The sequence below is a fragment of the Planococcus citri genome, chromosome 5, assembly GCF_950023065.1.
Source record: "Planococcus citri chromosome 5, ihPlaCitr1.1, whole genome shotgun sequence".
NCBI classification, from domain to species: domain Eukaryota; kingdom Metazoa; phylum Arthropoda; class Insecta; order Hemiptera; family Pseudococcidae; genus Planococcus; species Planococcus citri.
The window spans coordinates 39,964,323-39,980,266 of NC_088681.1; the positions used below are offsets into that span (position 1 = coordinate 39,964,323).

Here is a 15,944-nt window from a genome sequence, read left to right on the forward strand (position 1 = left end):
TTCTCTACAACTTTGTTAACATTAAATTTTTTTTGGAAGCTTCCTTTCGCCTTCAGATTGATTTTTGTGACTTGATCGATGATTTTTATGAAAAATTCTTCAAAAGTTCATTTCTAAGATTTTTAGTTTTTCGTAAAAAAATCAAAAACTAAGCGTCCTAGAAAAAAACTAACGACGTATTGTCGATTGGAAATTTAATTATCTACAATTTTTCTCGATGTAATTTTTTCGTAGGACGCTTCTTTTCGTCTCCAGATCAATTTTTATGAAGCTCAGTTGGCAAATTTTTCAAAAAATTTTAGTTTTTTGTAAAAAAAATAAAGAACTAAGCGTCTTAGAAAAAAACTAACGACATTATATCGATTGGAAATTTAATTCTCTACAATTTTCTTTCGATGTAATTTTTTCGTAGGACGCTTCTTTTCGTCTCCTGATCGATTTTAATGAAACTCAGTTTGCAAAACTTTTCAAAAATTTACAAACTAGTGTGTACATGTACGTAGTAAGGGATGAAATCAAAACAACCCTATACAACAAGTTAACGACTTTATTGTGTCGTATTTATACATAGACAATTTATATGCATTTCTGTGAATAAGATAGTCTTAGCTCCGACACAAGAAGGTATAGATAATAATTGAATTATGACTATTTAACAACTATGCAGCAAATCATATACTCTTGAACATTCGTATCATTTTATCAACTTGGCTTTTTATTTGACTCATTGTCAGCATTTTTTAATTCAACTGAGAAAATCTGCATAGTTGTTCGTGGGTGATTTCTCAAACTCAATTTTTTAAATAATCACAATATCTACATGTAATTTTTCAGTGCAACTTTTCGCGAAATAAATTTATTTGTTGAATGATTTTTAGACGTTGACGGATATCAAGGTTGAAAATCGTAGAAACCCCAAAAATATCTGCAATTTGATCGTCGAACTATTCAGCATCTCAGGCTAACGATCACTCAAATTTATAATTACAGATAACGGATGCCTCTTAAATTTTTTTTCATTCGGTTTCAAATCCATTGAAAAAAAACTTCACTAGTGGTGTACTTTCTTCTGTGTATGGTTACCGTATAGAAAAAATTACCAAGATGAAAGATCGTGATTCAAATCCATTTCATTCCCCCTCCCCTCACAAATGTCGTACCCACCTGTGTATTTCCCATCGAATTGAGGTTTACCTATGCTTTCATGGAGGTTGGTTTTCGAGATTCGAATTTAATTGTATCTCGCTTCGTTCGGACGAAATGCGTTTTAAAACGCATAAAATAGTACTCAAGACTGCTTTGAGACACCCTGTCCAATTATAGTTAGGTATTGAAAAGTGCTGCGTCAGTACATAAATAAATCTTCATTAAATAATTACACTCGGTAAGATCTATTCAAGATAGTAAATTGTCTTGGTACGCAAACTGAATAAACTGAATGGTCAAAATTTGACCTCTATGTAAAGGAATTTTTGATGACGATATTTCGTATACGTAACCTAAATAGCACCACAACTAAATGCCGTTTAATAACGTTATAATTCAATTGTTTTCGTTTTTTACGTGCATTTATATTAAGTATACCTACTCTGACAAAATGCCAATAATTATGATTCCATTTGGATTACTAATGCAATAAATATAGGTAGGTGGTATTTTACAAATTCGTGGCGATGCTAATGCATTTAATCATTAATCGATTAATTAACGTTAAAAGGTTTTCGTCAAATTTAGTGGGTATAATTTTAGAAATGAAAAATAAGTTGACATTTGACAGCAGATTTGAAATAAACATTACGAAAATATCAATAATCAATTATTCCAAATATTTCGACCATAAAGTTTTCCGATTATTTGTTTCAGTTTATTTATGACGAAGGGCGAAGCGAATAAAAAATTCAAAAAGAAAGGATCATTCGACTACGTATTTTGGGAGAATTTCCAAGTGGAAAATTACTTGTTAGTTGTTTGATTGGCTTTCTTGGAAGTTTTTCTTTGAGGTGGCAGACTATCGAAATGAATGAAAAGAAAACTTCAATTTATGGAAAGATTATGCTCAAGTTTGATGTTTACCGAATATAGTTTGGTGGCAAATTAATATTTATGCCCTTCATGTGGCGATGCAGCAATTCAAAGTATACGAGCACAATTAATTTCTCTTAATTAATATTACAGATGCATTAATCACCTGCAATATTGTTGTTTCATTTCAATTTCCTGTTTAAGTAGGTATTTGATGTTTTTTGTCAGAAAATTTTGGTCAATTTAAAGTGGTTCTCACTTCCTCCTTCTCTCTCTCCCTTAACAGTTGAAATGTTTTCGCATCAAAAGAGACTAGCCTGGGTACGTTGATGATTGAAATTTTAATGATGCTGAAATTTTTTTGGGCATGATATAGTGACATGATATTTAATTTATTTTAAGAACGAAAAATAGGAAAAATTGAAAAAAAAAATGAATTCCTAAATAAAGATCTCTTGATTAATGATTGATTTCCAGTGATGGATTCTTCCTTTCCCTTTTTCTTGTTCCTGAATAAACTGAATGAGCAATACCGTTCTGAAAAAGATCCTTGACATTTTCATAACAATCAAAGCTGGCATCACTAGAGTAGTATTGGTTGCAGGTCTGCAAGATGCAGGAACTCATGTTCTTATAGGTAGCTGAAAGTGTAGCCGTAGCCCAATCATCCTAGATAAAAAAAAACCGACAGCGAATTTTTTATGAATAACAGAGAACACCTCCTTGAATAAGTATGTACATAATACAATTTTTTAACGTTTTACCCCAAAAAATCTCATTAGCCAGGACTTTTTTCGGTTTACTTACGAGAGAGCCACTTGATCATTCGAGGTCCGACTTTGCTAATTTTTATTTCATCAGAAAACATAGAGCAGCTTTCAAAAAAATCAAAAAAAATCAGCTACCCAAACAAAAAATTTAAGGTTCTACGAAGATTTGAATTTTTCAAAATAATCAAAATATTATTCAAATTGATGAACAAATAAAATGAATGGCTAGTTGTATTTTTTGGACTCTTCAAAAAAAAAAAAAGTCTATGCTAAAATCTTGAAATACGCGATTAGGCAGCTACGACTGCTAAAAACGAGTATTTTTCGACATTTTGCGTAGTTTTCAAAAAATTTGAGCCTTTCATAAAATACCTGCTAGGTACCACCTGCTTGTATTTTCTTCAGTGTTGTCAAAATTGGGTCACGTAAATCTGATTGTAATTCAAATACGACCAGAAATAAACTTTTCTTGATTTTTCCTCAATTTATGTAGGTAGTTTATTGAATTCTTATTTTGCAAATAGGCAATATTTTGCTGACGTATTCCTCTTTTGTGACACATGATTAGCTGCTCTAGTGTGGATATTTTGTTTAAGGTAATTTATGAAATTGTTAAAACAATTTACTATACCTGTTGAAATTTCTTCTCTTTTCGTATTGTCGTCAATGTCGTCGTATATGTTTACGTTTTCTTTACATCGTTTCGTATAAGTATACTGATGCAAGGTAACTACTAACTACATTATTATTTATTCAATATTTTTTCTACGTTGCTGCGAGCGATAATCTGTCAAAAAGAAAAACGAACTTACTGGTAATATTAAAATTTGTTTGGTGATTATTGCAAAATGAAAATTATATCGAATGAAAGTCCCAAAATCCCCTGGTACGAGGTACGAGCTACGAGTAAATATACATTTTCGTAAAATACATGTAATATATTCAATGGTATTGACACAGAATTGCGACACCAATACGAACGAATCTGTTTAACGCACGTGTGCTTGGTTTATAGGATTCCTCTCTTATCTATTTTCGGGTCCCTTTATTCGATTTTAAATTTATTATTATCGAAGGTGGCTAAATAATCGTGTAATTTACATCGCCAGGTAGAAGAATCATTATTGGATGTAAATTTTTTCAGTTTTCATTACCTGTATGGGTAAGCCTACATACAATTTTACGTAGGTGAGCTCTATAGCTAGCCCTACATTTATCTGGCATGGTTGATTTTTTTATGCTAAATTGTGAAAATTTTATGGTTGGTGGAAAATTGTTGACCATTTTTACGTTCAAGCTCCTAAATTAAAATTTTTGTAGCTCTCAGACCTTGCAGCTGTAAAATAAAAAAATGAGTTTCCTGTTTTATTTATTTTTTGACCATTGTTGCGATTTGTTTTCAGGTGTTTTTATTTTCTTTGAAGTCATAAATTACCCTTTATATGTAATCGTCTCAACTTCATATCTATTTTTGAATATAAATTATTGCGTGTTTACTATTTACTTATCGTTTTGAAGGCAAGTAGGTAGGATATATGTCTCTAGTTCAATATGAGATATGTACCTACTACCTATGTTTAAAAAATTTGATTTTCTTATCTGTTGTCTATATTAAAGGTCATAATTCATGCTTCGCCGATAAAAATGCATTTTTACCCATACTTAGGTACTTATTTACCTATTTTCGATGACACTTTTAAGTGCATTTCGTTGCTCCGAACAGTAAAAATGAGTTGTTTGTGCGAACAAAATCTATATTACGATCGCATGATTCATATCTACAGAACGAGTGATTTTTTCGTTTTGTTTTCAATTTTCATAATATCTGCGTTGGTGTATTTGTGTTGGTTTTTCAAAAAATCCCATTCGTTTTTCAACGATAAATGCTTCCCTACTCTTGGAGCTAATTTTATACTCGGTAATCTAGGAGATGCCATACTGCTGCGGAAACCTTTAGCTGTGACCATTTACGATTTATATGAAAAATTGAAACCTCATAAATTTGCCGGATTCTATTTGCTGCATAGACCAATTGTTATGCTCAGAGATCCTGAAGTTATTAAAAACGTTCTGATTAGAGATTTTAGCTATTTCCCTGATCGTGGAATTTCTTGCGATAAAGAAGAAGAACCGTTGCATAATAATTTGTTTAGGATGCGTTCTGGTAATTATTTAGCGATTTTTGTAAGAATGTGAGAAGGCTGAATTGGGTAATTTTTCTTAAAATTTACATAAACGACATAAAGCAGTCTCAAAAAAAATAAAATTGAAATAAATGCAGTGTCACTTTTAATTTATCATCTTTGCTTATTTACTCTTAGACGATGATTGGAAAAACATGAGAATGAAGCTGACCCCATTATTTACCTCTGGAAAATTGAAAATGATAATCGGGTCAATTCAGGAATGTGCCAATAAATTTTCTCAAATATTAGATGAAACAAGAAACGAATCTTTCAATATGAAAGAATTGAGTGAAAGATTTTCCATCGATGTTATCGGAAATTGCGCATTTGGTATGGACACTTGTGCGCTGGAGGATGCAAATTGTGTTTTTTTAAGAATGGCGAGAAAAATTTTCAAATTTAGGTAAACTAATTTTTTTTTTTTGAAATGATTAATGTTTCTTATAACTGTAGGCCCTTATCTATTCGCAGATATCAAACATTGATGCGTCATTTTTCCCCTAATTTATCGAAGTATTGGCTGAAAATGTTAAAGTTGACGTATTTAGACAAAGATGTGGAAGATTTTTTTAAAAAAACGATTAGAAAAGTTATTGAACGACGAGATGAAGTCAACGAACCCAGAAAACATGATTTGTTGGATTTATTATTAGACCTGAGAAATAAAAGTACTAAACATGGAGTTGATTTAAATCAACATAAAGGGACACGAGAAGATAATAATTTTGAAAATTGCTCAGGTGATTTTGATGACCACCAGTTAGTTTTGTTGTAAAGTTAGTTCGAAATTATGTTTCATAAGATTACACAGACATACCTACTTTCAGTACCTACTCATTTATAGGCACAGAAATGACGACAGAATGGATCATCGCTCAATGCTTCCTGTTTTTTGCGGCTGGTTTTGAAACTTCATCTTCGGCATTCGGATACGTTATGTTGGAACTTGCGCTGAATCAATCCATACAAACTAAAGTGAGAGAAGAAATTTCACTCGTTTTGGGAAACAACAATGGGCAAATCACCCACGAAAGTTTGAAAGAGATGGCTTATTGCGACATGGTGATATCAGGTACCTACCTAGTACCTACCTACCTACACATTAACGTGCTCTTCTTATAATCTTTTTTTTTCATCCTAATAACCAATAATCATTTCTAGAAACGTTACGAAAACACCCTCCTGGTGGAATCATAGGCAGGGAGTGTTCAAAAACTTATCAAATACCAGGTACCGATACAATAATACCTGAAAATATGTCAGTTTGGATATCGACTTATGGATTACACATGGACCCTGAATATTACGAAAAGCCTAATGAATTTTAACCCGAACACTTCACCGAGGTGGCTAAAAGTAAAAGACCCAGGTGTGCTTATTTGCCATTTGGAGAAGGACCACGTATCTGTATTGGTGAGAAATTTTTTTTTCACTTGAAATTGGTAGGTATCTGTGTAATTGAGTGAACTAATGTGGTGTGTCATTAGGTGAACGATTTGCCAAATTGGAAATCAAAATTGGAATGGTCAGTTTGATAAAAGATTATATTTTCGAAGTTTCGCCCAAAATGAAGTTTCCTTTGGAATTCAAGTTTGATATGTTCCACGGGTTTCTATCAGTTGATGAAATTTGGTTGCAGTGCAGAAAGATTTAAATAGATGATTTGTGGTTGAATTTCTGTATAATTTAATTTAGGTACTTGATATTCTAATGGTTCATTTTTTGATGTTGTGGAAAAAGAAATGTGTTGAGAACAAATCAGCATCATTTAATGTAATTTTATTACAATTTTTTTGTATATTGAATAATTATTAGAAAACTACATCTAAAATGATTAGGCAATGGTGATAATTTAATTTGTGTTTAAAAAAATGTAAAAATTAAAAAACTGTTGTTTTTTTTGCAGAAAATTTCAAAAAGTATTTTTTTAAAAGTTGTCCAAAATTTACAATTTTTTGCAAAAAATTTGATATAGTTAGAATTGGCAGAAGTGGGGATAGAGAGAATGATTAGTATTCCCTGCTATAGTGGTTAGTTTTAGAATTATTCCCTAAGGGAGGAATAATTACCTTTATTGCCTGGATAGCTCAATAAAGAGGGTTTTAAGTCATTTCTGCTGTTCTAGTATATACATACATTGTTATTATGTAGTAACGAAGGAAATAATTTAATCATTAAAACAAATTAAAAAGTATATATTAAAACGTAATTTACATAGGCAACTTTCAATACTTTCAAACACCAATAATTGCCTAGGGACCGTGTTAAGGCAAAATTAAACATTTTTACATCAAGGTACAAAGTACAAACATTGCAGCTAATGTTAACATCGTCACTAAAATTATCCAAAGATAGTTACGATGAGTAGATCAGGTGCAGAAGAGTGATTATTTAAAATCTGAAATTATCATTAAAAGTCACAATCGAGTTCTAATAATTTTTCAACATAATTCACGCAGTTTAAATGTATTTAATTAATTTAATTGCAAAATTCAAGTTACCATTTTGTCGCTCGCTATGATCGGTTCATTTACTCGTATCATCATGTATTTTGTATAGTTCGTATCAAAATATCATTTATCAATGCTTTAGATGTGTAGGAAATTTTTATTGCATTTCCCACCCCGGAGTTAACAAATAAACGAATAAATTTTCAGGTTCATAGTGGTTTAATTGAACATTAGTTCGATTACCTGTTACTGATTAATTTGATTTAACAGGGTAATTAGATGTGGATGTTGACGCGTGAAAAAAATATCATTTTATGAATCCAAAAGTGAAAATTGTTTGTTATTCACAATGTTTGTAGTTTTTATTCAGTTCATTCCCTGGAAAAAAAAGTCACCCAACTTGATCTAGGGTAATTTTTCATTACCTACCTACCGTTAAATTACCTAACGGCTTCATGATTTATTTTGAAGTGTAAAAGCAAACTTGACAATAGCTTGCATCAACCTACATGCATAATTTGGAAAATACTCAGTTCACGTAGGTAATTCTTCGTAATCAAAACGTAGGTATTATGTTTTATCGTCTAGCCAAAATTTATGTTTATTTCAGTGCACGCGATAGCTCACGAAATTAGTGGCAGTGTTTTTTTGTAAGTATATACGAATCACATGCATATAGGTATATAAGAATGAGCTGGTTATCATAAAACGATTATTTTATTAAAAATTTCGTAAATTGAGAAACGTGTCTATCTCTAGTGCCTAATTGCTTGCGTTGTTTTGTCGAAAGATTACTCTGAGTAAAATCATTACTTGATTGATTTGTGAAGTGCGCGATTTAGTCTATTACGAGTACCTACTTTTGTCTGCCTATTTACTCAAGGTGTGCATTTGTGCAGTATGAGTCTATTTTGCAGTTTACTTTTAATTCTCGTAATTGTGTTGTTGTATTTGTGTTGGTTTTTCAAAAAATCTCATACGTATTTCAACGATAAATGTTTTCCCACCTTGGAACCTACTTTCGTTCTTGGCAATTTGGCAGATGCCATTCTACTGAGGAAATCCTTAGCTGTGACAGTTTACGATTTGTATGAAAAGTTAAGACCTTATAAATATGCCGGATTGTATTGGTTGCACAGACCTTTCGTTATGCTCAGAGATCCTGAAATGATTAAGAATATTCTCATCAGAGATTTTGCACATTTTCCTGATCGTGGGATTCATTGCGATGAGAAAGAAGAACCTTTGAATAACAATTTGATACGGATGGGTTCTGGTAATACGAAAATTATCTAATTTTATATGGTGAAATTTAATTAAGTAGGTTTCTGCCGGTTTTGAAATTATTTAAAAAATTTTCTGACTCCAGCTTTCCCCTTCCTCGAGTAAAAAATAAGTAGACATTATTTTCATTTCATTGCATTTAAAATTTAGAAAAAAAAATCAAGACTAGATTGCTTGTCGTAATTTTTTTTGACATTTGATGACATATTATATCAAAATTTTAATAATGAATCTCGTCTTTCATGTGAAAAAAGCTATCAAGAATGCGATTACATTGTTCAAAAGATAGAATAGTGCACGAACTTTTGATTAGATAAGGCGGACAAATTATTTAATGTGTAATGCAGTAGAAAAAATCGAGCCCAAGGCATAGATTACAAGATAATGTTATCCAAATTGTAACGTGAGATTGACCCTATTTAAAGCTAATTTCATTGTATTTAATTGCCATATGAGGAGATTTATAATGAGTAATTGTGTAATTTAAATTACCTATGTGGGCTTGTGATTGATAATCATTGATTATGGATATCATTAGTTTAAAATGTTGATTTGTAAATAGGTATTATGAGAATTGGTCTTTGAAAATTTAGGTAGGTAATCTCTTGGAACAGATTTCTTCATATGATTTTTATGGGTAAATTTATGCTAATTTTTTCATGAAAAAACTCAAAATGCTGTAAATTAGAAAATACATAGATAGGTAGAGGTAGGTACGAGAGTAATTTAAAATCCACTAATTTTCGCAGGCGATAAATGGAAATGCATAAGAATGAAAATAAGCCCATTGTTTACTTCTGGAAAGTTGAAAATGATCATTCCGCCGGTTCAAGAATGTGCCAATAAATTATCTGAAGTAATAGATCGAACCCAAGGTGAACCATTTGACATGAAAGAACTAAGCGAGAGGTTTTCCATCGACGTTATCGGAAATTGCGCTTTTGGAATGGACACCTCAGCGTTGGAAAATCCACGTTCACCTTTTTTAAAAATGGGGAAAGAAATTTTCAAATTTAGGTAGCTAATTATAATTATTGCTTTCCGCCTTTCAGAAGTTCTTACCTGTAGGTTAGCTCAAGCTCGAGAGATTTTACATTTTGTGCATAATATTGAATATTTGCAGATATCAACCAATAATACGTCATTTTTTTCCTGCTTTAAAGAAATTCTGGATAAAAATATTCAATTTGAGGTACATTGACAAAGAAGTGGAAACATTCTTCTCGAATATTATTCACGAAGCAATCAAACTGCGAGAAAAAAGTCAGACGACAAAAAACGATTTAATGGATTCATTATTGGCGTTGAGGAACGATAACGTGGACGACTGTGCCAATTTAAAAATGAATTGAATGAAATGAATCCGGATAGAAATTCGATAAATGATACAGGTGATTATCATCTTGTACGATTGCAGGTAGAAAATCTGCTTACCTACTAAAATGAATATTTGTATAAAATTACAGAAATGACGACAGAATTAATGGTTGCTCAGTGCTATTTATTTTTCGCTGCTGGTTTTGAAACAACGTCTTCGGGATTTGCGTACCTTCTATTAGAACTAGCTTTAAATCAAACGATCCAAAATAAAGTGAGGGAAGAGATTATACAAGTTTTAGAAAAAAACAATGGGCAAATCACCCATGAAAGTTTAAAAGAGATGATTTATTGCGACATGGCAATCGCTGGTAAAATTCATAAGTACTAAGATCGATTTGTTTGATTCGTATTACCTATCTAAATTATGACTTTAATTTTATAGAAACGTTGCGAATACATCCTCCAGCTGGGTTGTTACTCAGAGAGTGCTCGAAAGCTTATCAAATACCCGATACTGAGGCCATAATACCAGAAAAAACTCCTATTTTCATGTCCATTTATGGGTTGCACAGGGATCCCGAGTATTACGAGAAACCTAACGAATTTTATCCCGAGCATTTTACCGAAGAAGCTAAAAATAAAAGACCCAAATGTTCGTATATGCCGTTTGGAGAAGGACCTCGGATTTGTATTGGTGAGGATTTTTTTTTATGAAGGTGTATGATTAATTTTTGAAACAATTTTTTAGAATCGAATTTCGAATTACAGGAGAGCGATTCGCCAAATTGGAAATAAAGATTGGTATGGTCGCGTTGTTGAAAGATCATGTGTTTGAAGTCTCTCCTAGAATGAAATTCCCAATGGAATATAATTTTGAAATGAATCTCGGTTTGATGTCTGCGACTAGAGTGTGGTTACGATGTAAAAAGATTTAGATTTGCATTTCTTAATTTTATTATCAACTATTAGTATGAACTATGAAGTCCTGTTTCAATTTCCATATTTTTATTTTTTAATTTTTTACTACATTTTTTAAAAATAAAATAAATAAATTATGTACAATATTATTTATTTTTTCTTTCTTAAAAAATGTTCTCAAAATTATGTTAACTTAAAAAAAAAATTTCAAGTCAAATAATTTCAAAATTTTCAAAAAATAAAAAAAATTAAATTTTGTCCAATAGAAAGATAGGTAAAAAAAAATCGAAATTGGTAGGTAATGAATAAGGCATCCGCGTTTCTACAACGCTTCAAAAAGTTCAATAATGACGCGTCCTTTGCCCTTCACCGCCTTCTCGTTCACTTTCCACTTCCCGTCCGCCCATCGGCATTCACTTTGCGTTTGCGTATGTATAATCTTTTGAAATAAGCGGAAATAAGTTTCTGTTGTATCAACTCAAGAACTATACTATGTAGATTATAAATTCATTTTTGAAATAAAATCATGTGCCCGGAAATACCATATAAGTATTTAATAAAAATCCAAATAATTAATAAGATAATGGGATCATCATCCTTAGAGCATATAGCTATACTGACGTGATATAGAGGAATTGATAATGGAGAATTCGCCGGCCAAACATCGAAAAATTATAGAGGGATCAGATCGCATTTGCGCAAGCGTCAGTATGCAGAGGCCGCATATTATTGCTCGTTTACAGAATCTGTAATCGAGCAATAATATGCAGCCACTTGCCACTTTATCATTTTGTGTGAAAAATTTGAATTTTTTGGCCAGCTGAGACATGCACATTCAAATTCTGATCCCTCTATTAAGCTCCTCCTACAATTTACTACAATCAGATGTTTAGCCGGGAAACGAGAGTAAATTCCTATACCTTGGTTCCTCTATATACGTCAGTATAGCTATATGCTCTAAGTCATCATCCCCTCCCTCCCGATCACGAGTCCCTAACGCTTTGTCATTCGTCCTTCAACTATCGCATTTTTGAGTTTCTTTTATTCATTAAAAAAAGGTAACACTGTGCGCTCGACATGATTTGTAAACAAAACAAGGGGTTATTTTAATTCGTAATACCAATTCCACAATCGAACGTCGAATTAACTTAATTGAAGTAATTGCACAATGTTCGTCTCGTGATGATGGTGATGTTGGTGAAATAAGCAAAATGAATTCGTCTTTTAATTTGAATTGCTGCGCGTTGCTGAAGAAAATACAAGGTGATGCCAGCATACAGAATATCACGCCTGTGAACGATGCCCAAGTAAGTACCTTACCTATCCCTTTATCCTAGGAGAACAATAGTAACCTACATTATACCGTGACATTTTTATTGCAGTTTCTAATCGGTAAATCTTGGGATGCATCGTTGCGATTAAATAGTCCAGAAGTTGCCGAGAAGCATTGTACCATCGAGAAAGTGGAAGCTTCGAAATGGACTGTGATTGTGCATGTTAGTGAGATGATCATTCGATCGAATTTTGGAATATTGCCTGTATGATTGTATGATTCACGTGGTCTAATTACGTATCGTATCATTTGACAGGAAAATGCTACGGTTTTGCTGAATGATGAAGTATTACCTCGCGGACTTCCAAGATTATTAGAATTTAACGATAAGCTTCGTATCTCCGCTGCTATATCGTTTCATTTTAAATGTTCCTGTATGGATGGTGAAGATCTCAGTAGTGTTGATGATATCGATATACAGTAAGAGGAATTCTTGTTTATCTACGTTTACATTTTAATACATAGATCTACATATTTTATAGAGGTGACCTACTCATTTTGTGATTTCATTTCAGAGTTATCAAACGACCTAAATTATCGAATTCGTTTGTAACACTACCTCCACCACCGCAACCACTATTACCACCTCCACAGCTAACACCAGCTCCTTTGACCGAGGAAGCACCTCGGTTACCGAAGCAAGTTCCTGATAAGGATTTGAGATCTCGTTACGAACAATTAGTCGATGAAAATGCTGGCCTAGCAGCTCGTCTAAAAAAAGCTGAAGAAGTGGCTGTGTATTGGGAGAACGAAAAAAATAAGACTGATACATGCTACACTAATTTTAGAGAAAGTTATAATAGTATTGTTGCCAAGTATACGCAACTTTGTAAGCTGAAAGAAGAATCTAATTATCTGGTAGGTTTATTTAGGAGTATTTTTTACGTTGATTTTGTTTGAGTAATTTATAACGTTGATTAATTTCAATTGTATTGTTTCTCAGAGAGAAACTGTTGGTAGTCAAACCAATACCATCAGCAGATTACAGCTGCAGTTGAACACGTTGCAGCAGAATTATTATACCCTAGAAAGCTTCAAACAAGTAGGTTCCTTCATTCAGAATTGTCATTTTTTCTCAAGTTAATGAAACACATTGATTAATGAATGTTTTATCGTTTTAGAATTTAGAAAATCAGAACAAACAATTGAATACAGATATTACCGTGTTACGTACCAGAACTACAAAAGCTATGGATTGTAATAAAATGCTACAACGTAAAAATAATAATTTACAAACCGAAATTAACGGATTGAAAAGGGTAAGGTGTTGAAATTGATAGGTAACTGTTTGGAAATAATGTGAAAATAGTAAATTGAATGTGTCGTATCTTGGTTTCAGGAAAAGCATGGTCTTGTTAAAGAGCTTGAATGTAGAATGAAACAGGAGAAGTCTTCTGGCTCATCTAACGATAATATTTTATCGCAGGCTTATAGTTTAACGAGTAGCGCGCAAAATGATCTGTCCGATTTGTTGGAATCTGAATTCAAATGTAGTATTTGTGATGAAGTTTACATAGAGGTTTGCATTGCCTTGTTAATTGTTTAAAAACGTTTCGAAGAACGGTGGTAAACATAACATGTTTTTAGGCGGTGGTTACCAACTGCGCTCATATGTTCTGTGGTTATTGCATCAAGTCGTGGAAATCGATCAAACCTAACTGTCCGATTTGTCGTACTATTTTGACAAAAGAATTCAAAGTATTACCAGTTGATTCCTTCCTTAATAGTTTAATGCCTTTTGTCACTGAAAACTTGAGGACTAGTTGGTTGAAGATTACCGAAGAAAGGAAGGGTAAGTGTACTAAGTACATAGAATTTCTGTTAGACGACTCGAATGTTTCATTGTGAATGTTTTTTTGTGTAGCCATAGCTACTAAAGAGAGTGCTGTAGCAATGAAGGCATCACCTTCGGCAGGGTTTCCTCCCTTTATGTCTCCTACACCACAAATACCATCATATGGACCATCAATCGCCAACAGTGGTAATTTCCATAACGTCTTAATGAACGTGTACCGACAAATCGCTCATTAGTAAGTATTTCAAAATATTGATAATTTCATATTTGAGGACAAGGGTGTAGTAAATGAGTATTGATAAAAGTTATAGCGTGCAGCAATCGGCAGAGGTGTGAAAAAAACGTAATAATTTTTTTTTCTCAATACATCGAGTAAATTATACCTAAGTATGAATTTTTTAAAGTTCTAGTTTCCAGGGTTCTTCTGTTGCACGGATGAACCTGTCACAACGTATAATCGACCATTTCATCATGTCGTTGATGAACGCGTGATAGTTTTTTTTTATTTTTCTGTCGAATAAAATGCGTAATTTTATACGTTTTATATGCTTCCTTTTTTTAAAATTTGCGTTATCAATCAATCGTAACGTAAAGTCTTTCATATACGACACCAGTTAAAGTTGTAAAATTTCTCTTTCTGTGTAAAAGAGCTTATTAATTGTCTTAACGTAATATTTTTTATTAAAGTATTTTTTAAAAGTAATTTATAGATTAATATTTTGGAGTAATAAATGGCGTAAAATATTCAACGTTTGCTTTGACGACGTCAGGAGTATTTGTCTCTGCATCGGTGGGCGAAGGGCATCTGAAATCATCGTTTGTTCTCGACGAACAATGAATTTCGAAGATGATAAAGATATCTATTAAAACTACTAACAAAACGAAAGTAAATGTGTAGGATGCATTTTTATCACTCGATTAATCAAAGATGTTTGATTTTCGCAGCGAAGATGTTATCGATTTGACCAACGACAGGATTTACGGATTGTGAAGTGAACCTTTTCTCGCGTGTGATTTATGGCTTCGTCAATTGTGAATAATGATTTATATACTTATTAAAGTAACTTAAAAATACCTTGGAAAAGTATTAAATTATACTACTTCGAATTTTGTATATTATAATGCATGCGTTAATTTATCAATTCCGCGAATTTTGTACCCACATCTGTTTGTTTTATTTTAAAAGAAATTTTACTGACACAATTCTTGGAATTATTCAATTCTCGACTACGAGTCAGTGTAGAAAGTTCAATAATTCGAGTATTACGATTTTTATCATATTCCATACGAACTATTCATTTTTTTAAATATTAGAATCCTACCGACTGCGAGTCAGTGTTGAAATTTCGATAATCCGAGTATTACGATTTTTATCATATTCCATACCAACTATTCATTTTTTTTAAAGTTTTAGAATCCTACTTATATTAGTCATCTTTCCATATTTCAAAATCAAGACTGAAACAATTTATTGTTATTGTTGTCTTTTAGCAGTCATTATTTATTACTTGTACGTGTATTTTTAAGTGTTTATGTTTGAGGATGTGAGTATTTCCATGAGCAAGAATCGAAAGACAAGGCTTGAAACGTTCGTATTCAAATTCCGGTTGAATTGGTATTTTTTTTTTTTTTTACTTTTCAGGTGTTTTTTTTGTTCGTGGTTTTTCATTGAATTTTAAGTTACGATGTTGTAATATTTATTGAATAAAGTTACGAATTACCCGAAATTGCGTTATTTAATCAAGCGGTCGCAGGCGAGCTAATTCGTATGATTTAGTATATTACAATACAAGGAGCGAAAGTGAAGTATGTTTGGTCGAGTGCAATTTGACTCGCCGAGCCGAAGGCGAGGAGAGTTAAAGCACG

At 32.3% G+C, this 15,944-nt stretch overlaps 2 protein-coding genes and 1 pseudogene across 4 annotated transcripts; all 3 read left to right on the forward strand.

Moving 5' to 3' along the window:
• The first annotated feature begins 3,211 nt into the window (after window positions 1-3,211).
• Window positions 3,212-11,096, forward strand: LOC135848366 (cytochrome P450 6k1-like; annotated as a pseudogene).
• LOC135849260 (cytochrome P450 6a9-like) lies at window positions 8,093-10,398 on the forward strand. Its single transcript, XM_065369614.1, has 4 exons — window positions 8,093-8,704; window positions 9,462-9,729; window positions 9,836-10,103; window positions 10,179-10,398. The coding sequence occupies exons 1-3, from the start codon at window positions 8,329-8,331 to the stop codon at window positions 10,062-10,064; spliced, it is 873 nt and encodes a 290-aa protein (XP_065225686.1). The 5' UTR covers window positions 8,093-8,328; the 3' UTR covers window positions 10,065-10,103; window positions 10,179-10,398.
• Window positions 11,097-11,962: 866 nt separating the features above from the next.
• LOC135849254 (E3 ubiquitin-protein ligase rnf8-like) lies at window positions 11,963-15,805 on the forward strand. 3 transcript variants are annotated; one of them, XM_065369604.1, is made up of 10 exons: window positions 11,963-12,257; window positions 12,333-12,446; window positions 12,540-12,703; window positions 12,799-13,141; window positions 13,227-13,325; window positions 13,405-13,542; window positions 13,623-13,802; window positions 13,871-14,075; window positions 14,148-14,313; window positions 14,483-15,017. In XM_065369604.1, exons 1-10 carry the CDS (start codon window positions 12,162-12,164, stop codon window positions 14,568-14,570), a joined length of 1,593 nt encoding a protein of 530 aa, XP_065225676.1. In that variant the 5' UTR covers window positions 11,963-12,161; the 3' UTR covers window positions 14,571-15,017. The 3 variants fall into 3 exon arrangements, with proteins under 3 accessions (XP_065225676.1, XP_065225678.1, XP_065225677.1); XM_065369606.1 differs by having other exon boundaries at window positions 11,964-12,257; window positions 14,384-14,491; XM_065369605.1 differs by lacking the exon at window positions 14,483-15,017 and adding an exon at window positions 15,024-15,805 and having other exon boundaries at window positions 11,968-12,257.
• The last annotated feature ends 139 nt before the right edge of the window (window positions 15,806-15,944 follow it).